Source organism: Entamoeba invadens, assembly GCF_000330505.1.
Source record: "Entamoeba invadens IP1 unplaced genomic scaffold scaff_1105074726357, whole genome shotgun sequence".
NCBI lineage: Eukaryota > Evosea > Mastigamoebida > Endamoebidae > Entamoeba > Entamoeba invadens.
Genome location: NW_004443615.1, coordinates 269228 through 291061, shown reverse-complemented (window position 1 = coordinate 291061; position 21834 = coordinate 269228). Strand labels below are relative to the sequence as shown.

The following is a 21834-nucleotide window of genomic DNA, read 5'->3' as shown; positions in this document are numbered from 1 at the left end:
AATGTTTATTGTTCTGTTGATTTCTCTTGCTGTTTCGAGTACCATTTCTGACATCATCGGGCCTGGTTGTGTGAAGTATCTCAATGAAACAGTATGTCTATCCTGTGGCTCGAACTATGATACCAACGATTTAACGTGTAATACTTGTGAAACGCTCAATCCGTTTCTTCCTATTTCTTCCGACAACAAATTTTACTCGAAAAATGCGACAGACTTTTGTGTTGATAATTCTCAAGTACACGTCTCTGAAAATTACTCGATCATTCCGGGGTTTGTTGCAAACACCACTTTCATTTATGGCACTCCCGTCGTCTTTACTGCCGCATTCGAACAACTCTATCACCGACCCTGTAAACAGAAAATGGTCTATCGGAGTCCATACACTTATGGCATATACTTTGATGTTCCAATTCATTCACCAACCGACGACAAAGAGTATTCGTTCCAAACAAAACTGAATTGGACGGTTGGAGAGTACCATTGCACTGTTATAGAGTTATCGGACTCGGACCCCACAGTCGCGACGGATGAATGTGTAGCCACTGCAGAGACCATCGACTCGATTATGAACTGTAATTGGATCGGCAAGAAAACTAAACATTACCGACTCTTCTTAGCCACAGAGAAGAAGTTTGAAGCAACCAAATTTGGTGTTGGAGTGTTAATTATAACAGAACCGGTCTTCGACCCACTCATATTCTTCTATGCTCGGAACATCGAGTTACTTAATCAGACCAAAGGCGATTTGTACTTGGGCGTCCCGATGAAAAACGGCGGCAATTACGAACATCCGGTCTGCTTACCACAGAAAGTGATGAAAACCGTCTCGTTCAAATCGCAACTGATTGAAGGGGTTAGTCTCCTTGCCAAGTCCATTGGGAGTAAACTGCGGTATGTCCAGTCATATGATGAAGTGACTGAAGAAGTGAATGGCGAAGTTGTGAAAAGGCGTCGATGTTTACAATTATTTGGAGGGATGAATGAAGGTGCTCTTGAGAAGCAAGGCATAGACCAAGGGATCTCGTTTTTGATTCAATACAACAAGTCGAAAGAAGCGGATGGGAAATACAACGGTATGAATTATCAAGAAATCACTTTTTCATATTTAACGGATGACGAAGAAGAAGACGACGTTGTTAAAGTGACTGTTGTGTGTCCCAATGATTGTAACAGTGACATTGGAGCTGGTGTCTGTAGTCATCGACTTGGTGGGTGTTTGTGTAAAGACAATAAATATGGAAGAGCGTGTATGGACATTTGTTATAATACCACTACACGCGAGTTCAACGCGAAATATGGCGATCAAAAACTGTTATGCAGATATGGCGAATCGCATTGTGACATTGATTGTGAGTGTGACGATGGATATCAGGTGGTCAATAACTCATGTGTCAAATTGACTTGTTTGAATAACATTGACACTGACAAATCATTAGAGTGTTTAAAAGGAAGTGCGCACTGTGAAACGAATTGTGAGTGTGCAGAAGGATACAAATACCGCACTTTTGGTGTTCCAAATAAAGGATGTATTTTAAAGACTTGTGGGAATGGTTTAGTTGAAGGTGATGAAATCTGTGATGGGGGTGTGAATTGTTTAGATAATTGTTCTTGTTCATCGTATGAAATGAAGAGTAATGGGTTGAATGGATGCAAGAGCACGAATGAAGTGCCTACATGGGCTATTATCGTTATAGTGTTAGGTGTCATTTTTATCTTTGTTGTTATCATCGTCGTTGCCATCATTTTAGTGATGAAATTGATTAAAGCAAAGCACATCGACTTATCGATATTCAGACAACAACAACCATTCTATTACTTTGACATCACACAATCAACGAGCTTGAAAACAATCGACTCAACGTCCGCCCTTGTCGACCCAAATCCAGTTAACAACAAGATGAAAATAGTTGTCAGCCATTCCAAACTGAATTTCGGGACGGAAGACTCTTTGGTTGATATCAATGAAACGCGATTTGAGAAGTTTATGATCTCAAACAATTCATCGTGTTACATGTTAGTGGTATTCCATGCGCCTGATATACCCAAGTACGTCTTTCACTTCGATCCACAAGTCTATGTCATCCATCCCCATCGTTTAAAAATTTTTGTGATATACATGACGGTGTTCTGTACAACAAAGATGTTGGGATTAAAGATACACTTCAGTGTGTATCTTTCCAAAAAGCGTGAGGTGTTGAAGAGCATTTCAGACTTGTTATTTGACAAGACGTTCAACGAATGGGATGAGCAGTGTAAGATGGAGATGGACACATTGATGCGTGACGTTCGAAATAAGTACCACGGTTCTTTAATTATAGACACCGACGCTATTAATTCAATCAATTTGGACTTGGACGAGATCGATTTGATTGAACGTCCCATTGGTGAAGGTGCGATGGGTAAAGTGTATTTGGGTCGATACCGTGGGACATATGTAGCAGTCAAACAGTTCCATTGGGAGAGTTTAACTAATGAGGAGACTGAAGAATTGAAACAAGATGTTGTTCGAGAATGCAATTTACTGAGTAAATTGCGTAATCCCTTCATTGTGAATTATGTCGGGTCGATCACATACATTCCACAAGTCTCCATGGTCACCGTTTTCTTCGAACTTGGGTCTTTAGAAAATTACATCCGAAAAGGAAATGATTACAACGTCGTCCTTTCCTTCTCTCTGAAGAACAAGATTTTATATGACATCGCAAGAGGAATGAATTTCCTTCACAACAATTCGATTTTGCATTTGGATTTAAAGCCAGACAATTTGTTAGTCAATTCTTTATATGCCGACTCCGCCTGTTGCGTGAAGATCACCGACTTCGGTACTTCCAGATTTGTTCAGAAATTGAATAGAGACAAAGGGTTGGGTACGCCCACTTATATTGCTCCAGAATCGTTCGAAGACATCTATGACTGTCCAAATGATGTATATTCCTTCGCAATGACAGCTTGGGAGCTTTTCTATGCTACAGAGCCTTATGCCGATTTCAAATCCCTCTTTGAGATACAGAACTTCGTGAAGGATGGCAAGCGATTACCTTTAGACAATACAATCCCTGTCGAATGGAAGAATTTGATAGTGAAGTGTTGGGCTCAAGTCCCCCATGACAGACCAAATTTCTCATCGATAGTTACTGAAGTCTCGACTTTCGAACACTTGAAATACCCCGAACTCGACGCGGGTATTAACTCTGATATTATCGACGACTTGATTCAGAAGAAGAAGGAACATCTCCAAGAAATGTTTGATTAATTTATTTCGCTTCACATTTATTTAACTCACATAATTAATAATTTATTATAATTATTATTTTTATCTAATACAATATAATATATAATAGTATTTTAAAACTTCGAACAAGAATCTCTATATAAATAATACAGTTCAATAACAAAGCTCAACATAAGAATTGATTAACTCCATCGAGTGCCTTGCCAACCTCTAAAACAACATCTGGGTCTTTATCCGTCTTGCACGCCACAAGTGCAGGTTTAATTCTTGTTTGTATAACATTTGGAGTGACAAGTGGTAAGCAGACAACAAACGTCTTAATTGCATTAAATCTGACATTCGGGACTTTGTCTGAGAGCAGTTTCAAAGTGATTGGAATGACAATAGTAGTGATTGTCTCCACAGACAGTGATGGTATGATTTGTGATATGCAGTTCAGACAAATGGTACGATGTAAATAGAGTGGGGAATTCGCCAATGAAATGACTGATGGAAGGATCTTACTCTTAACCCACTCTATCCCAAATGAAGTTAAAAGCTTCTTAATATTTTCAATAGCCTTGATTCGAATAGCATACACCTTATCTGTCAGCACTGAGACACTGACTTTGATCAACTCAAAATGACATTCTTGCAACTGAAGTAACAAGTCTGGTATTAATTCGATCGTTTGTAATCTGCATCTCCAGTTTTGGTCATTAACCAACCTCATCACAGTCTGAAGGACTTTTTGTGATAACTGGGACAACACCATCACATGATTCAAATAGTCGAGTGTTGTGATAATTTTGAGTTGTACTTCCGTCTTCTCATCCTGCAAACACATGTCAATCGTCTTAAACAAGTACTTTTGACAGTTCGCTTTACCAATCTGTGGCGCCAATTGTGTGATAGCTTCGGCAAGTGACGATCTAACATCAACAACAGGGTCTTCTGCCAATTTATTAGCCAGGGGTAATATTTTATTAATAATAATTTCAGGCGGGATCTTCTTCGTGATATCCGCAATATGACTTGCGGCCATAGCTCTCACTTGGTCGTCTTCGTCGTTCAACAATGCAAAAGTGATCTCTTGAATATCATCACTTAACGCGTCACCCGGGAACGCGTCACAGCATTTCCCGATATTCACCGCGCACACGTATCGCACATGCCAACAGACGTCCTTTGCAAGTGTCATGAAATACGACTTGTTTTCTTCCTTTCTGCAAAGAAGTGGTAAGCATCTTGCAAACCCTACTCTAACAGAGTCGATGGGGTCTTTAAAAAGAACGTCGATGATTTCTTTGGGGAAGTTATGAAGCTTTTCCACACAGACGGACATCGCCTTTCTGATGGGTGGAAATTTCTCTGTCGAGAGTGTCTTTAATATACTAAATGACTCTTTCGACTCAGGAACAAGTGCGATCAATTTGACTGCCGATATCTTTCCGTATATGGACACATTACACAAGTCTTTGATAAATGGCATATAGTCATATGTGGGGTACATCATCACCATCTCTCCAAAGGAAGTCGTTGCCTTCTCTCTGATGTTCAGTTCCGATGCTCCCAACAATACGTTATAAAACGGGAAGAGGGCCTGGATTTCATTTTGTCCCAAGATCTGTGCGAATTGAGTTAACTGGTCTGACGCGAAGAGATCAAGTTCCTCCTCTTCGTACAGTGAATGTTCCAAATTGACTAATACCATTTTCACAGTCGATATATCCAACTCGGGCAACAGTACCGGGAGGTATGTGAGTGACTCCATTCTCTTCTCTATATCTTCACTTCGAAGGTTGTCGAGAAATGTTTCCAGTGTGATTTCCTGCATGGATCTCCCTATAACTTTTTCAAGTTCATTGTAACTTTGGTATAATTCTTTTTACTATAGTGTGGCTTTGAATTTCTTTTTTAATAATTCCCACTATTTCTTGTGTTTGTCTTCCTTTTTTTCCTGTCTCTTATATACTATTTATTCCACCAAAATTCATACGAGAACCAATTTATAATAAAATGAATTAAACAACAAAGTATCTTTTGAATTATTAATGATAGTTAAAATATAGCAATTTAACTAATTATTTTACTAATTAATGAATTAAAAAGAATAATAATTGTTAACTAAAAATGTTATTAGTCAAGCGCCAACTTTGCAAGCTTTTTCTGAGTCATCTTGAGTTTTCTGTATTGCAAGTGGGACTCGTTGATCACGTCCATAGTCTCCCTTTGTCCAAAAGCCTTTCCGCCATACGCGTACTTATTCAGTTTCTTCCCTTCAGCAACCTTATATACTCTATACCACTCTCTGACCTCATCAACGATCTTCTCGACGTCTTTAGCGGAGTTGATGATCATGGCGTTCGGGTCTTTGACGTTAATACCAATGACCTTCCAATCGGTCTCTCCGCCATCCAATAAAGCCAAAGCACAGATTGGTTTGATTTGAGTGACTTCTCCACGCGCTGCTTTGATAGAAGAGATGTCGATGATATCTACAGGATCGTTGTCACCCGGAATACCAACGATCGAGTCTTTCTCAAACAAATCTTCCCAAGTCTGTGGAATGGCACCGTAGTGGTTTAAGACATTCCCGTGCTTCAAAAATCGAAGAGAACCATCTTTGTTCAAGTCTTGTTTGATGGGATTGAATCGTGTCGTGGTATTGATCTCCATCTTGGCATTAGTACCTCTTGGGATCTCACAAACCATATTCACCGTGTTCTTATCAACAAAAGCGGGAAGCTTATGCCAGGGGGAAATCTTCTTTCCGTCTTGTTCAAAGTAAATTCTAAATGACTTTGCATTCTCAGCTCCCTCCTTATGTGTGCGGATTGTTCCAAAATTCGGTACTAATGAGACAATCGACATATTTGACAATTTGAAGTATCAAAGTTCATTCAGTTCCTTTTCGCATTTCAATCTCACTTCGAAAAAGTAATCATCTCTTGAGCAGAAAATTTTCATATATTATTTACTATATTTTATAGTTTTATTATTGTTATTTGTTAGTTAAAAAAATAAGTATACTGGTCCACTTTTTGGAAATGATAAGGTTCAAAAAAGTGTACCTTTTTCGAAAAAAAATAAAACGATTTTTTGTTTAGAACATTAAATAGTTTTATTAATATAATTAATTTATATTATATTTTTAATAAAAATATGGTATTTTAATTATAATAAATATGGTAAAAATTCAATTGAAATATTTTAATTAATAATTAAAATTTCAAAAAACTAGAGTCAGTGAAAAAAGTTATTGATGGATAAGATGAACCATATTATTTGTAAGAAGAGCCATATTTTTATTTGTTTTTTTAATAAAAAAATTAATTATTTAATTATTTAATTATTTAATTATTTAATTATTTAATTATTTAATTATTTAATTATTTAATGAACAAAAAAAGAGTAGAATGAATATTTAAGACTATTTAGATAGACATTATAGTGTGTGTTTTTAAATATCAAATCATTTTCAAGGTTTCTTTGAATTAATTAAATTCACAAGGGTGATATACGTGACGTACTTGAATTGTTTTTAAATGAAAAACGCGTTAAAGTGAACATTGTTTGTGTTTTCTAAATGGACTTTATAAATATTTGATAGTAAATAAAATTTATATTTCATTTAATATGGAAATATGGTTTATCAAAGTTTTAATTTACAATTCCATTTAATTGTTTTTTTTATTATAAAATATGGTTCACCAAAACCATTTAGTTAGCTATGGTGTTAAATTTAATTTATACTTTACATTAAATATTAGAGAAAATAAAAAAATAACAACCCAAACATAGTATTTACTTCAAAAAAATAATTTATTTAAATAATTAAAACTATTAAAAAAGTTATGCTAACTTAACTCAATCAAAAAAAAAATTTCCCATATATAACTTCTTAAATTTTATAGTAAAAATCTAATAATATTGTAAATGTTATTTTTAACATTTTTTCTTGTGTTCTGCAAAATAGTACTTATGGTAATATTTTTTAAACCAATAATACGCAACTTGTAAATATCCAAAACACCAAAATTATAATGAGATTAGACTTGACCGACAATCAAAATCTAAAAACAGCCTCAAAAAAATCCCACTAAATTTAGCATTTAAAAACAAAGTTAATATTTTATTATAAAAAATACTATAATTGCGACACAATTTTAATTAACATTAGTTAATTCAAAAAAACCACTTGAGAAGAATGAACTTGAAATAAGGAGTAGTGAGATCGTGAGTACAAAAAGAAATGAGAGAGAACTGAGAAGTAGATTTGTATGTCAGAAAAGAAGAATAGCATGTCACTATCTCGAGTGGATATTACCGCTGGTAATAAGACTCAGTTTGACCGAGCTTCCGAAGATTATGAGGGGACTCTTTTAATGATTCTTCGTTCAAAAATCCTCTTAAAGAAGATTATTGAACAAAAGATGTATCAAGAACGTATCAAACGGGGTAATCTTTCCGCCAAAGAAATCTCGGACTTGTTAAAGAATCAAAGTGAAGAAGATGACGAAGATTTCATTTTGAAGATCACTGAGTTACGTCGTTCTTTGATGAGTGAGATTATGAAGAATTCCGACTTAGAGCGAGAGATCAATGAAGTTGAAATGCGAATTACTTTGTTAGTTCAAAATGCCGGTGCGGTGATGACCAAAGAGAAGAAGAAAAAGAAGAAAGGCCTTGATGAAGATACCACATCGACCATTGTCTTGACTCAAGAGAAGAAGGAGTTATATGGAAATTTGTTCCACTTGTTACAAACCGAACCGGTGTACTTAGCTCGACTTATCAACTCTTTAGTCCAGTCTGAATCTGATATTAAAGAAATGTTGAATTGTATTATTCTGAACCTTTTCATGGAAGGGAAGACAACACGAGAAGACTATTTGATCTTGAAAGTCATGAGAACGGCTATGGAGCAACAATTGAGTTTGATGGTTCCTCTCTTCACGCAAATTCAGAACCAGGGAGTCGTCCCACAGATGATGATTGCTTATGCGAGAAGAAAAGAAGGTGTCGAGTTCTTACAGACAACTTTTGCGCCATGCATGCAGAAGTTCAATAAGGAGTTCCCAGCGTATAGAAAGCTTGAATTGAATGGGAAGAAGATTCTTGATGATTATATTAATGAAAAGGAACAGGCGACGGGTGGAGTCTCTCCACTTCGTAATCTCCCTGTTGAAAAAATCTCTGAAGAGCCTGAATTAAAGAAAAAGATAGAAGAGAGAGTCACTTCATTGAAAGAGGCTTGTAATATCTTCTATGATACTATTATATCGAGCATTAATCAATATCCATATGGTCTGAGATACTTATGTAAAGTCATTAATGAAGGATCTGTCCAAGCTAACCCATCTACTCCAGATTCCGAGTTACTGAAATACACTGGGTACTTCATGTACTATAGATTTGTAGGACAATATATCACCGCGACAGAGACGGGACAGTCCTATGACCAAATTCAAAACATTTTGATGATCAATAAGATCTTCCAACAGCTGTTCCAACAACAAGAACCGTTCCCAAATACAGAGGCGAACTTGTGGAACTTACCAATGAACGCTTGGATCAATGAAAGATGCGGAGCAGTCAAACAATTCCTTTTGGACTTCACTGATGTCGACCCCCCTGAGGTCAAATTACAGATTGATAAGTATATGACCATGGTCCAGGATATGAGACCAGTCGTTGTCATGTCGCTTGCTCAGTTAAAGATGTTCCATCAAGAGTTGGTTGATCACGTTGACGATCTTGCTGCGAGCAAAGACGATCCTTTAAGAGAGATTTTGGCTGATTTGAAGGATGTCCAATTGTATGAGGGGAAGGACGTTTCGTTGACTTTGACAATTTCAAAACACGTCCGTCAGTCTTCTGAAGATGAAGAACAAGTCTTGTATAACAAGACCAAGTCGATGATCATTTCCTTCTTCAAGTTCATTAAAAACTCCGACACGGTCATTAACACCATCCAAGATGTGTTGGGCGAGACGGAGAGACTTGCAAAAGAGAAGAACAATGAGACTGTCTTGAAGAACTTGGAAGATACTAAGAAGAATTTAGAGGCTTTGGAAGCTAAAGGCCTTGTGACGAAAGAGGACGGCTACAAACAGTTCCTGAAGGACGTCGCCGTTGAAATTTCGAATCGGGCTGAGATCAAAGAACAGCAACAGAAGGAATTGACTCGACTTGAATTGTCGATTAAACAAGCTTTGAAGAAACAGAAGGACTCCCAAGACGTCTTAACTGCATACAAAGACTACTGCCAACAGTGTGTCCAGAGAATTTGCCAGGGCAAACAGAAGAAGGGGAAGAAGGGCACAGCAGGCAAATTGTTCAAGCCAAAGGAGTATTCATACAACGATCTTGTCAAGAAGGGAGTTATTCTGAACTCAGTCATTCCAAAGGCTATGAGGAAGATGACGAAGGTGATAATCTCATCGGAGGAGGCTGGTGTTTTCAACGTCCAAGTCAAATTGCCTGCTATTGCTTCTGAAAACGTCGATTTGAAATTGGAGGAATTGCTTGAAAAAAGAGAAAAGGGTGTTAGATCGCTTGACATCAATTCACAAATCGAACTGGATGTGAGTATGACCATTTATATGATGAACCAACTCATATCAAAGTAAGTGATTTCTTTCTCGACTTGATTTTGTTTTCTTTGTTCATTCAAAGGTATTCTTCACATGTGTTATGTAATTTATATGTTAAAAAGAGCGATGAGGAGCATCTAGTAAAGAAATTAAAGCTTAAAATGCCAGAAAAAGAGACTCATCATTACGTCCGAAAAATCTTAGATAAATAATACTCTTAATGAGCATAAGTTTGAGTAAGATAATTCACAAAAGAGGAAAGAACCAGAAAAAGGACAAATAATACCACGGTGGACCATTAAAAAGAAGATCTGAAAGAAATGGAGATGAAAATAAGAAGGGTTTTGTATGTAAAAATGGACATAAAAAGGTGTGAGAAAAATGAGATAATTTCAAAATGAGTGAAAGTCAACGTATGGCTTGTCCTGTCTTAATAGCTGTCTGTGGAGGGACAGCGTCTGGTAAGACGACGTTTTGTAATGTCATTGCATCGAACCCCAATTTCCAAAAAGTAGTAGTGATCAGTCAAGACTCATTTTATAGGAACTTGACTGAGGAAGAGAAGGCAAATGTAGCGGAGTATAACTTCGACTCTCCAAATGCATTTGACTGGGCTTTAATAATGAAAACATTGAAGAGAATTAAAGGACGAAAGAGAGTGGAGATCCCAACTTATGACTTCACAACACATAGTCGAACCAAAGAAGTGAAGATACTTGATATTGGGGATGTCGTCATCTTTGAAGGATTGTACTCATATTATAGTCAAGACAAATTTGACTTGTGCAGTATGTTTGACCTCAAGATCTTTGTCGAGACTGACGACGATGTCAGACTTGGGCGTAGAATTATTCGAGACATGAACTCGAGAGGAAGAACACTTGAAAGTGTTTTGTATCAATACAAAAAATTCGTCAAACCCGCATACGACGACTGGGTGTTCCCACAACGAAAGGTCGCTGATATCATCATCCCTTGGGGTGAAATTAGCAACAACGCACTTGAAGTCGATAATGAAAAGATTAACCAATACCCCGTTATCAAAATGATGACTCGATATATTGACCAATTCATCAAAAGATCTTCTTTCGAAAAGGTCGTCAGATCAGGCTCTGCTGAAATATTGAATGACTTGGATATTAAAACATCCGCTCTTAGTGATGTCGAGTGAGTAATTTATTTTTAAATATATGTTGGTTTTATATAATATATGATATTATATTTATTTGTTTTATTTAACACATTTGTAATTAACTAAGTTAATGATATGTTAAATCATTAGTGTAGTCGATTTTTATATAATTGTAATTCTACATTTTGTAACTAAATTTTAATTATATAATACTATATTAACTACTTATTAATTTAAGATTCATTTTATAAAGCATTAAGTAAAATTAATAAGTTTATAATGGTTTGTACAAACTATATTATTTAATTTAGATTTTAAATGATAATGAAAAAAATTAATTTTGTTTTTGTTTTAATTGATGGCTGTTCGGCGACTTTATAGTCCCTTTGAAAATCGCTGGCTTTTTATGGTCTTAAAAGTCGCTGACCTAAATAATTAGTTAAATAACTATTCAAAATACCATTTATCATGTAAAAGGAATTGAAAAAATAAACCATATAAATTTAATATAATTATTATTATAAAAAGAAATGAAACAATACCGTCCCAATTATATATTCCCAGATCATTTTTTAAATTATATTTATATGATTATAATATAACAAATTATAACAACTATTGTGTTTTTACACATTTTTGAGACAATAATGAATATGGTATAATTTATTAAAGTTAATAGTTATTTAGTTCTAAAAGAAGTCGGCGACTTTTGAAGGGACTCAAAAAGTCGCCGAACACACATAATATATATATTGGATTGTTTTTTTAGTAAATTAGTATAAAAAAATTAAAATAAAAAATAGTTTCACTAATTAATATATTAGTATTAATATTATATTAATTCAAAAATAGTATTATAAATATAAAACAACCAATAAATTATATTTAAAAAAATTAATAAAGTTACTATACTTAACCTGATGACACGTTTATTGTTTTAATAAAACATTTTATATATTTCTTTCAAAAACTGTTAAATAAATCTAGTAAAAATGATAAATTAATAACAATAACCAATATCAACTATAAAAAATGCATTAGTTATTAAATAGTAATATAATAGATTTAATATTAAAAACCAAAAATAATTCTCAAGAATCAGAATTAAAGCTTATCATAGAATCTATCCAAGCCCGGGACACCTTCTGGGAGGGCCTTTCTCTTTCTGACGGCAGCGATGAGGGAACCAACCTTAGTGGAGACATCATTGATATCACCGTTCATCAATTGCCAATGGTCGAAGACGCATTGTGGGAAGGCTTGACCTGAAGTGTGAGATCTCAAGTCAGCGGTGAAACCGAATGATTCGCAGACTGGCAAGTAAGCTCTAACATTGAACAATGGGGTGCCTGGTCTTTGTTCTTCTGAGATGATCTTTCCTCTTCTCTTTGACATGACGGTGTAGATACCTCCGATAGCTGATTCTGGGCATTGGATTTCAGCAAGATACATTGGTTCGAGGAGGGATGGAGCACCAGTCAAAATACAAGCGAAGCAGCATCTTCTAGCGCATGGGATGATTTGAGCACCACCTCTGTGGATAGCATCGGCGTGCAATTTAACATCTTCAAGGTTGATTCTAACGCCTCTGATTTGTTCATTGCAGACGACACCTTCGTGCATAGCGTTGTTGAACCCGTTGACAATAGAGTCCTTAACTTCATTCAAGTATTGGATACCCTTGGTGACATCAACAAAGATGTTTGGTCCGTTGTTGTCTGGGCCGAAGCACCAGATCTTTCTCGCCTCATCAATATCCCATTGATACTTCTCAGAAAGGATTTTAGCTCTTTCCTTCAAGTCCTGGTCGTGTTTAACAACACCGGCTTCAATATCCTCAGAAAGGCCTTCGGCCAATGGAGCGGCTTTCATGAAAAGTCTGTTCTGATTGTTAGCGGATTTAGAAAGGCATTGGATGCGAGAGACTTCAGTGACGGTTTCTCTGAATGAGACAACTGGTTCAGTGACAACCAATGGGACACCAGCACAGTATTGTTCTTGGAGATCCTTAAGGCAAATCTCAAGATGCAATTCACCGGCACCGGCAATAATGTGTTCACCAGACTCTTCAGTGTAGCACAAGCAAAGTGGATCAGATCTTGAGAGTCTCTTCATACCTTCGACGAGTTTTGGGAGATCAGATGGACTCTTAGTTTCAACGGCGACTCTGACGACTGGGGAGACGGAGAATTTCATATCCTTAATGATGTGAGCAGTCTCACTGTCAGTAATAGTTCCTGATTTCAACAAGTATTGATCGACACCGACAAGTCCAATGACGTTTCCGCATGGGCACTCATCAATTGGTTCAGTGTATCTGCCCATCATCAACATAGTTCTTTGAATGTTCTTAATGACCATATCGTCCTTCTTGCCCGGGACATAGTTTGGTCCACAAATTCTGGCCTTTCCTCCAGTTCTGATGGTTCCAGAGAAGACACGACCGAACGCGTAGAATCTGCCCTTATCGTTGGTTGGAATCATTTTTGAGACGTACATCATCAATGGTCCCTTATCATCACAGTTCACCATAGCCTTAGCGACATCATCATCAACAGGTCCAGTGTACAAGTTTGATGTTCTGTATTTCTGAGCAACGACTGGGGATGGGAGGTGCATAACAATCATCTCAAGAAGTGATTGACCAGCTGGTAACCAGGTCTTCATAACTTGCTTAACAAGTTCCTTTCCTTCCTTTTCTTTGTCTTCAGCAGACAACTTGATCTTCAAGTTGGTGATCATCTTAGTGTATTCTTCCTTCTTGCCGTCCATAATAGAAACAAAGAGTTTCTGAATTGGTTCAAAGCAGAATTGGACAAAAGCTCTCTTCAATGGTTCACCGTTGTCTCCCTTTGGAGTGTGCTTCCACTTCTTGGCTTTGGCGTCCCAGAAGTTATCGTCCCAGAGTTTCTCAAGCATTCTTTGCTTGTCAATACCGAACTTCTCAGACCACATCTTAGCGAATTTGTCCAAAGTGAAGGCCCATCCGTGGAGACCGGAACCGAAGGCAACAGTTCCCTTGCTTGGTGCAACTTGGACATCACCGAGTAATTCGTCCTTGTAAGTGGAGATCAAGACATTGACGTTTTCAATTGATCTGCAGAATGATTGGTAAGCCTCTTCTGGTGCTTCTTTAAGTTCAAGGAAGACACGATCGACTTTGTTGATGATAACGACTGGCTTGACTCTCTCAGTAAGAGCTTGTCTCAAGACAGTTTCGGTCTGGACGCAGACACCTTCGACACAATCAATGACAACTAAAGCTCCATCAGTGACACGAAGAGCAGCAGTGACTTCAGATGAGAAATCGACGTGGCCCGGAGAATCGATCAAATTGATCAAGAAACCGTTTCCGTTGGCATCGGCTGGGATATCATCTTTGTCTTCGATTTCATAGTACATAGAGATGGATGTTGACTTGATGGTAATGCATCTCTCTTGTTCATCGGGTCTGGTATCAGTGTATCTGGCAACACCGGCCTTATCGTTGGAAATAATACCAGCGAGGGTGACCAATGAATCAGTCAATGTGGACTTGCCGTGATCGACGTGGGCAATGACACACATGTTTCTAATGTTGTTCTTGTTCAACATGAAATCCTTCATTGTTTTGATGCCGGTTGTCATAACTGCTTTGAATGGTTCTCTCTAAGATCTACGGCCCTTATATACTTAAGTCAACCCTCGCCCTCATACTCCATTTTACTATTATTCTAATTCTTTTTACTATTAATATAGTAGACACCACTATTTTTGTCAAGTATCTATTTTGGAACCCTAAGACCAAAACATAGGGATGTCTCGCTTACAATGTCATCGAATTTAATTGTTATTACTTCATAGTAATAATTATTTAATAATCGGGAAATGTTGCTATTATTTGTTTCTTAGACACGTGGTTACGTTTTATTTTAAGTCTCTTGTTCTCTTATCATTAGTTTAGTTTATTTCTACTTATCCAAGCAAGAATAAACATACTTGGCTTGGACTTCCCAAAACTATTTCAAAATATTTCATCGCGTTTAAAGTTATTGTGACCATTTATTTTTGAATCTTGTCTTCACACTCTTTTGAGATTGACGAAAAGAACTCTCATTTCAACATAACATCAAAGCCAGCAATGATTATTCATTTTTACTTTTCACCATTTTTATAAAATAGAAAAATTCAATTTAAATTTTCATAATATAATATTTTAATAATATAACTATCTTTTACTGTTTTTTAACTTTGTTTTTAACAGCTAGTTTTGTCTAAAGCTTCAAACAATTGACAAAAAATAGACTATTACTTTGTTGTACCATTTAAATCTATAATAAAACCATATAACCATTATCATTGCTTTAAAACCATATCCGAACCATACATAATTATATAATATAGTACATTTTACAATTGTGTTGTTTAACACGAGAATTGAAGAATTCAATAGTTTAGACTCCAAATTAGAGATACCCTGGTGGTGGGTCTTGTCTTCTTTGGTTCTGTTGATTTCTGTTTTGTCCCGTAGTATTTCCTTGATTCTGTCCTTCTCTGTTTTGTTCATCGATTGACTGTTGGAGTTGTTCGACAGTGATTCCCATTGATTGTGCGACCATATTGAGCATAGGTCTCATCGCGGGATTATTCATAAATCCTCTTGCCATGTCCATCAGTTGTGAGTTTCCTGTGAAGAGGGATTCGAGTCCTTGTACATTAGGCATTCCTCCTTGAGGCATTCCCATTCCACCAAACATATTAAAAAGATTTGGTTGCGGTTGTTGTTGAGGAGGAGTTCTTGGACCGTCTTGTCCAATACCATTTGGTAGTCTCTCTTGGATTGGGATGTCTTTATTTTCTTTAGTCTCTGTTGTTTCCTTCATTTCTTTCTCTTCGATTTTGATCTCTTTGTTTTCTTCTTTTTCAGACTTTGTGTTGAGTGGCTTCACTTCCTTTTCCTCTTTCTTAAGAGAATCTTGCGACGGGGTTTCCTTTGCAATGATCTCGAGAAGGTGTTGCCTATTTTGTTTGAACAACTGATCGTTTGGTTCAAGTGCTATTGCGGTGTCTATCGCCTTCAATGCTTTCTCGTAATCCTTACGTTTACTTAAGACGATAGAAAGTCTTCCATATCCCTTCGCGTAGTTCGGATTCATCTTAATCGACATATTCGCATCGTCAATAGCAAGCAAATCCTCTCCTATCGCAGTGTACGCCGCGGCTCGGTTCCCATAGAAAATCGGGTCTTTGCACAGCGCAATCGCTTTCGAGTATTCGTCGATCGCTTTCGCAAATTCTTTCTTCGCCAAATGTTCGTTCCCTTTCATCTTGTGTTCTTCCGCTTCCTTAAATTTGGCAGGGTCGACAGTTTCCGCAGGTGCGTGAGTCACCACGCTGTTTGTTCCTGTGTAGTGTGTATTGAAGTATGTTTTCGCCTTCTCAATTTTCATCTCTTTTTGCGTTTCGCTACAATTCGCGAAGAATCCTTTCTTCTCCAAGTTGACTAAGAATTGGCGATAGAGTGGTGACTCCATTTAACTTGTAAAGTGAAGTTTATAGTTTGTTATATAATTTATTAAATAATACTAGTTTTAACTATATTAAATAGTTATTTTTAAATAAGAATAGTTCCAATCAATACTTCAATTCATAATTTAAACAACCTCTTTGCTAACGTGGCTATGTTGATATGGAGATTCCTCGACTCATCACAGATGCAAACCATCTCCATAAGGCAAAGTAACTTTTCGGAGTCTTCAGACATTGTTAGATACTGGCTTTGAAGTTCGTTGTATCTATTGATCTCGTCTTGTGTACAGTAACAACTACACTTCTTGATGAGAAATGGGTCAGCTTTCCTGATGTGATTATAACAAGTCTTGCTCCGCTCTTTCTTTTTAGGCGGGACAATAAGCTCATCTCCGCCATCTTCTATTTCAATGACCTTATCATCACCAATTCCACTCTCTTCGACTCGGACTTTGTTCTTTTTTTTCCTTTGTTGTGTCTTCCGCGTTTGGTCAAACACAATTTTACCCAATTCGTCTGGGTCTTCATCGTCGACGTGGGTATTGATTTCGTCGGGTAAGTCTGTTTTGATGATGAAATTGTGGTCCGACACCCCATACACTCCACTCAACGATTCTATTGTGTGGATGTGCTCATTCAGCCATTGTGGATACACAGGCATGTTCTGAGGAAACTGTGGTTGATACTCTTTGAATAAGATGTGTGTTGTGGAGAAGTCGAACTTGACTTGGCTAACGTCGAAGAGTGCGTACAACTCATCTTTTGTGAACCAATGCCTAAACCTCTGATTGGCCATATTCTTTTCCAACGCAAGTTCCGCAAGAGTCGCCTTATGTAATTGTCTTCTATACATCTTCTCTTCTACCGTCCCACACGAAACAAGTCGATACGTCACAACATCTTTTGTTTGTCCTATACGATAGACGCGGTCGACAGCCTGATTCCCTATAACAGACCATCCTTCATCAAAGATCACCACACGACTCGCTCCAGTGATATTCAACCCACACGCTCCAACACGTATTGTCATCAATAACACACCCCAACTTTGCATAGTGTTAAATCGTTTGAGTCTCTCTTTTCGTGTTCTGTCGTCGACACTTCCATCAATTCTCATAAAAGGTACGTCTTTCACTTGCAATAAATCACATATAGAATCAAGTGTTCTTTGATATTGAGAAAAGACTAAGCACTTGTCCCCCGTCTTCTCAAACATCTTGAGGATCTCAAGAAGAATTAAGAGCTTCGGCCAATAAAACTCGGCTTCTTTCTCTGCAAAATCGATCATTTGTTCGTCAATAAACTTATGTGTGCCATCATTCGACGCAGTGTCTTTAATTGCTGGAGGGTTACTACACGACTTTTCTAAGTAATTGATCATTCCAATAACTAGTCTCATATAAGTCGTCCCAAGGTCTCTCATATTAATCGACTTTAATAACTTCAAGTACATCTCTCGTTGGTTCTTATCCATTTTGATCCACACAATCAACTCAAACTTACTCACCGTCAGCTGTAAATCGTCTTTAGATTTGGGAGTCTTTGAATCGTCCTCGTCGTCGACGTCCTTTTTCTGTTTCTCTTCGTCAAGCAGTTCAGGGCCTCCCTCTCCAAAGACGTCTTTTTTTGTTCTTCTTAAGATATAAGGTCCTACTACACGAGACAATTGTGTCAGTCGTGTTTTAGCATACGGACTCTCTTCATTCTTCAAATTTGCCTTTGAAATGACTCTTTCATACTTTTGTTGGAAATACGCCGCTTCCCCGAGTAACTCTCCATCAGTCGTGAAGTCCATTAAATTCCACAACTCCATCAAATTGTTCATCATCGGTGTACCCGTCGCAGAGATTTTATGCTTCGCTTTGAAGCTTTTCAACGTTTGCGTGACCTTTGCGGTTTTCGACTTAATGACATGGGCCTCATCTAATATGATGTAATCCCATGTCACACAACTCACCGACGATTCATCGTTTTGAACCATATTGTACGTCGTTAGTAATATCCCACCTTCCGTCCCAACAGCTCTCGCAGCAGCTCTTCTGTCTGCTGGTGCCATGTCGTGGACGTTAAACATAGTTATTCCAGGACTCCACTTCTTCGCTTCAGTTTCCCATTGTTGCGCAACCATCGCCGGAACTACCAACAAGAACGTCTTCGCTTGGACGCGGATGTCTTTCAAACACGACACACCTAATATGAACGCGAGTATTTCTACCGTCTTCCCAAGCCCCATATCATCGCCTAATATACACCCGTGTATTTTAGTGTCATTGTGATGTTCCCATAACCATTTAATAGCAACTCGTTGATGTGGAAGTAACATCGAGAAGATATCATAAGGTATAGAAAATCCATTATTTAAGTAGTACCGACCCGTCTCAGCGTTATACAAAAATCCCGACGGGTCGTTGACGGTGGTCACGTCTACACTCTTTTTCGTTTCGGCAATTTTGTCTTTAATCTGTTCAAGCTTCAGTGGGAGTTTTTGGTGAGAGGGAACCACTTTGAGTGCAGATTCGTAATAGTGAAGTGCAAGGGTATAGTCGTGTTTATTTTCTGCGCCTTGTGCCGAGTAAATTAATGCGTTGAATTGGCGTTTCTCGTCTTTCGAGAGCTTCCCTTTCATTACTATTTAGTATCTTTATATAGTTTCTATTTAATTCAATCAATTTTTTTATTCTTGTATCATAAATTAATAATATTTGAATTAATAAATTATAATATTAATAGTTTTAGTCATTATTTTGTATCGAAATAATTAATTGTATTATTATTTATAATATTATTTTTTAATAGGATAAACTTATTAATTGATGTCTTTTATTAGCTACGAGAGTGTATCAGCCTTTTGCAAAGACTTTTTTTCTAAGATTTCAATGTTCACGACGGTCCTATTGTCGATTATCGTATGTGTGTTTTTGAGTGGAGGCAGTCAATTTTTAAGATCGTTTTCGACAATTGTCACACTGAAAGACTTTTCAAGTGGTGTTGTAGGGATGTTCACACACAGTTTTGTCCACGCAAATATTTTACACATTGTTATGAATTCAATGGCTCTTTTTGGCTTTGGGTGTACTGTTGAATATCGAATTGGGACAGTGAAGTTCATTGTGCTCTTTATAGTTTCGCTCGTGTTTAATCCCGTTTTCATATTGTCTGCAGCTTCAATAGGATTGATCTATAATACTGATGTTGTTGGGATGAGTGGCTTTTTATTTACTTTGATGGTAGTAGAATATTATAAGGAAGATGGGTACATTGACATTATCTATTCGATTACTATTAATATAGTTATATATATCATTGGTATACTATTTCAAATGCCTGTCAGTCTTGCTGGGCATTTCAGTGGTATTTTAGTCGGCTTTTTGTGTTTGTTCTTCTGTCATATTTTAATCAAGTAATTAATGTCACAGACACACGTGGTTTCTTGGACTTTTTGTTTGATAATCGAGTCATTGACTTTATTGAGAAGAAGATGGAATTGGCTTTGGGGTGTTTAGTCTTATTCAAGCCAGCACAACACATTGAGAAAAAGTCACACGTCGAGATACTTCACACAATCAAAAGTGATATTAAAAACATGTTTGTTTGTTTATTCTAAATAACTGTCATTGACCGTTCAGCTTTTCTAAGTGCAAAAGACAATCTAATCCACCTCTTCCTCTTTGTTCCCTTGTTTATATAACATTAAAACTATAAATGTTATTATATACTATTTTAACTATAAATTAATCACTTTTTATTAAGACTTTTTTATATATTAAAAAATAGTTTTATAATTATTTAAACCAAAAAGCTAATAATTATAATAACAATACCATATAACATAAATTACACAAAACAGGAATTTATATAAACTCAAAGCAGCTTAAAGTCGTCTTCATCGTTGAGTACGGGGAAATGATTTCTCCACAAATGAAGTTCTTCATAATCAAGAGTAGCATAAATCAGTTGTTCAACACCCGGCAAAGCTTCTTTTATTGGGATTCCAAAGGGGTCGAGAATCCTGCAGTCACCCGTGAACACCAAATCGGGTTTACCAGGTACACTATCAGGAAGCACACCACAATTATTAGCAGCAAGCAAATAAGCGGAGTTCTCGATTGCTCTTGCTGTTGTGAGTGACATCCAATGGTGTCGTTTATCACTGCTCCAAGCGGCTACAACGATCAAAATGTCATACGGGTCTTTCTTATCATTTCGTAACCACACGGGGAATCGTATATCGTAGCATATCGCAAAGTTAATTTTCCAGCCTTTGTAATTGACAATAGTCTTGTGGTTGCCTGGTGTGAAGTGTAACGCCTCGTCCCCCATAGTGAATAAATGTTTTTTGTCGTATGACGAGACATCACCCTCCGGTGTCACAAAAAAGAGGCGGTTGTAATACTTCATGTTTTCTTCAACTACTATCGAACCAACTACAGCAACTTTTTTCTCTTTCGAAATGGTTTTCATCCATCTCAGAGACTTCCCATCAACAGGAGACTCTGCTACAGGTGTCGGTTGTGAGGTGAAACCACAATTAAACATCTCTGGAAGAACTATTAAATCGATGTGACGGGCATGAACCATTGAATTGATCAAGTCAGTCATATGTGCTAAGTTCTTGTCGATGTTTTGCGCGACTACGACGGGTTGTACCAAACACACAGTAAGGGGTGCAGGGGGCTCTGACATTTTTCACAAAAAATGAGTTGCATAGTGGAAATAAATCTGTGGAAAGTTTCTTTTCCATCCCGAGTGTTCGCTTTGTTTCTCAAGAGTTCTACTCCGCTATTATTTTTTGGGGGAAAGATAAAGCCGAATTTGCCAAATGACTTTTTAATAGCCGTTTCTTGAACAAAAGTCGATTTGTTTGGCGAAAAAAGACGGGACCAAACGTTTAACAAATCATTTCTATTTTTGTGAATTGTTTTGGTTTTTGGTGCTTTTCCCAGTTATTGGTGACAAAATTGATATCGTCATAAAAACTATATTTTTATATTTACTTTACTAGTCAAAAGGTAAATAATAAAAACACTACGATTAGTTTGCCAATTAGAAATTATTTGATCATTTTGTCGATTTAAAAAGATAAAAACATAGAAGATTGCCAGTTAAAAATAGAACAATTAATAGCATTAAAAAACATTTTGGGAGAATAAATATTTTAAAAACAAAAAATTGTCAAAAATATTATATTGGACGTTTTTTTTTGAAAAACAAAACTATTAAAAAAATTAGATATTTATTTATTTTATTAAAGTTTATAATAATACATCATTGGTGAAAAAATAAAATTGGAAAAAAATAATCAACCAAAAAAAAATAAAACATCATAAACCAAATCTTATATAACAAATTAATTAAAGTGAAATATTATAATTTATTTAAATATA

General features: G+C 36.7%; 10 protein-coding genes across 10 annotated transcripts; 4 read left to right on the top strand and 6 right to left on the bottom strand.

Moving 5' to 3' along the window:
• Window position 1: 1 nt before the first annotated feature.
• EIN_371040 (serine-threonine protein kinase, putative) lies at window positions 2-3253 on the top strand (the record flags this gene model as incomplete). Its single annotated transcript, XM_004259425.1, has 1 exon — window positions 2-3253. The coding sequence occupies one exon, from the start codon at window positions 2-4 to the stop codon at window positions 3251-3253; it is 3252 nt and encodes a 1083-aa protein (XP_004259473.1).
• A 145-nt stretch (window positions 3254-3398) lies between these two features.
• Window positions 3399-4985, bottom strand: EIN_371030 (protein phosphatase PP2A regulatory subunit A, putative; the record flags this gene model as incomplete). The annotated part of the gene is made up of 1 exon (XM_004259424.1): window positions 3399-4985. One exon carries the CDS (start codon window positions 4983-4985, stop codon window positions 3399-3401), a length of 1587 nt encoding a protein of 528 aa, XP_004259472.1.
• A 365-nt stretch (window positions 4986-5350) lies between these two features.
• On the bottom strand, window positions 5351-6085 carry EIN_371020 (soluble inorganic pyrophosphatase 1, putative; the record flags this gene model as incomplete). Its single annotated transcript, XM_004259423.1, has 1 exon — window positions 5351-6085. One exon carries the CDS (start codon window positions 6083-6085, stop codon window positions 5351-5353), a length of 735 nt encoding a protein of 244 aa, XP_004259471.1.
• Window positions 6086-7494: 1409 nt separating this feature from the next.
• EIN_371010 (ras GTP-ase activating protein, putative) lies at window positions 7495-9846 on the top strand (the record flags this gene model as incomplete). Its single annotated transcript, XM_004259422.1, has 1 exon — window positions 7495-9846. The coding sequence occupies one exon, from the start codon at window positions 7495-7497 to the stop codon at window positions 9844-9846; it is 2352 nt and encodes a 783-aa protein (XP_004259470.1).
• Window positions 9847-10207: 361 nt separating this feature from the next.
• On the top strand, window positions 10208-10981 carry EIN_371000 (uridine-cytidine kinase, putative; the record flags this gene model as incomplete). The annotated part of the gene is made up of 1 exon (XM_004259421.1): window positions 10208-10981. The coding sequence occupies one exon, from the start codon at window positions 10208-10210 to the stop codon at window positions 10979-10981; it is 774 nt and encodes a 257-aa protein (XP_004259469.1).
• Window positions 10982-12046: 1065 nt separating this feature from the next.
• Window positions 12047-14569, bottom strand: EIN_370990 (elongation factor, putative; the record flags this gene model as incomplete). Its single annotated transcript, XM_004259420.1, has 1 exon — window positions 12047-14569. One exon carries the CDS (start codon window positions 14567-14569, stop codon window positions 12047-12049), a length of 2523 nt encoding a protein of 840 aa, XP_004259468.1.
• Window positions 14570-15387: 818 nt separating this feature from the next.
• Window positions 15388-16455, bottom strand: EIN_370980 (HSP70-interacting protein, putative; the record flags this gene model as incomplete). The annotated part of the gene is made up of 1 exon (XM_004259419.1): window positions 15388-16455. One exon carries the CDS (start codon window positions 16453-16455, stop codon window positions 15388-15390), a length of 1068 nt encoding a protein of 355 aa, XP_004259467.1.
• Window positions 16456-16568: 113 nt separating this feature from the next.
• EIN_370970 (hypothetical protein) lies at window positions 16569-19076 on the bottom strand (the record flags this gene model as incomplete). Its single annotated transcript, XM_004259418.1, has 1 exon — window positions 16569-19076. The coding sequence occupies one exon, from the start codon at window positions 19074-19076 to the stop codon at window positions 16569-16571; it is 2508 nt and encodes an 835-aa protein (XP_004259466.1).
• Window positions 19077-19263: 187 nt separating this feature from the next.
• Window positions 19264-20054, top strand: EIN_370960 (rhomboid protein, putative; the record flags this gene model as incomplete). The annotated part of the gene is made up of 2 exons (XM_004259417.1): window positions 19264-19822; window positions 19867-20054. The coding sequence occupies 2 exons, from the start codon at window positions 19264-19266 to the stop codon at window positions 20052-20054; spliced, it is 747 nt and encodes a 248-aa protein (XP_004259465.1).
• A 257-nt stretch (window positions 20055-20311) lies between these two features.
• EIN_370950 (hypothetical protein) lies at window positions 20312-21133 on the bottom strand (the record flags this gene model as incomplete). The annotated part of the gene is made up of 1 exon (XM_004259416.1): window positions 20312-21133. The coding sequence occupies one exon, from the start codon at window positions 21131-21133 to the stop codon at window positions 20312-20314; it is 822 nt and encodes a 273-aa protein (XP_004259464.1).
• Window positions 21134-21834: the final 701 nt, after the last annotated feature.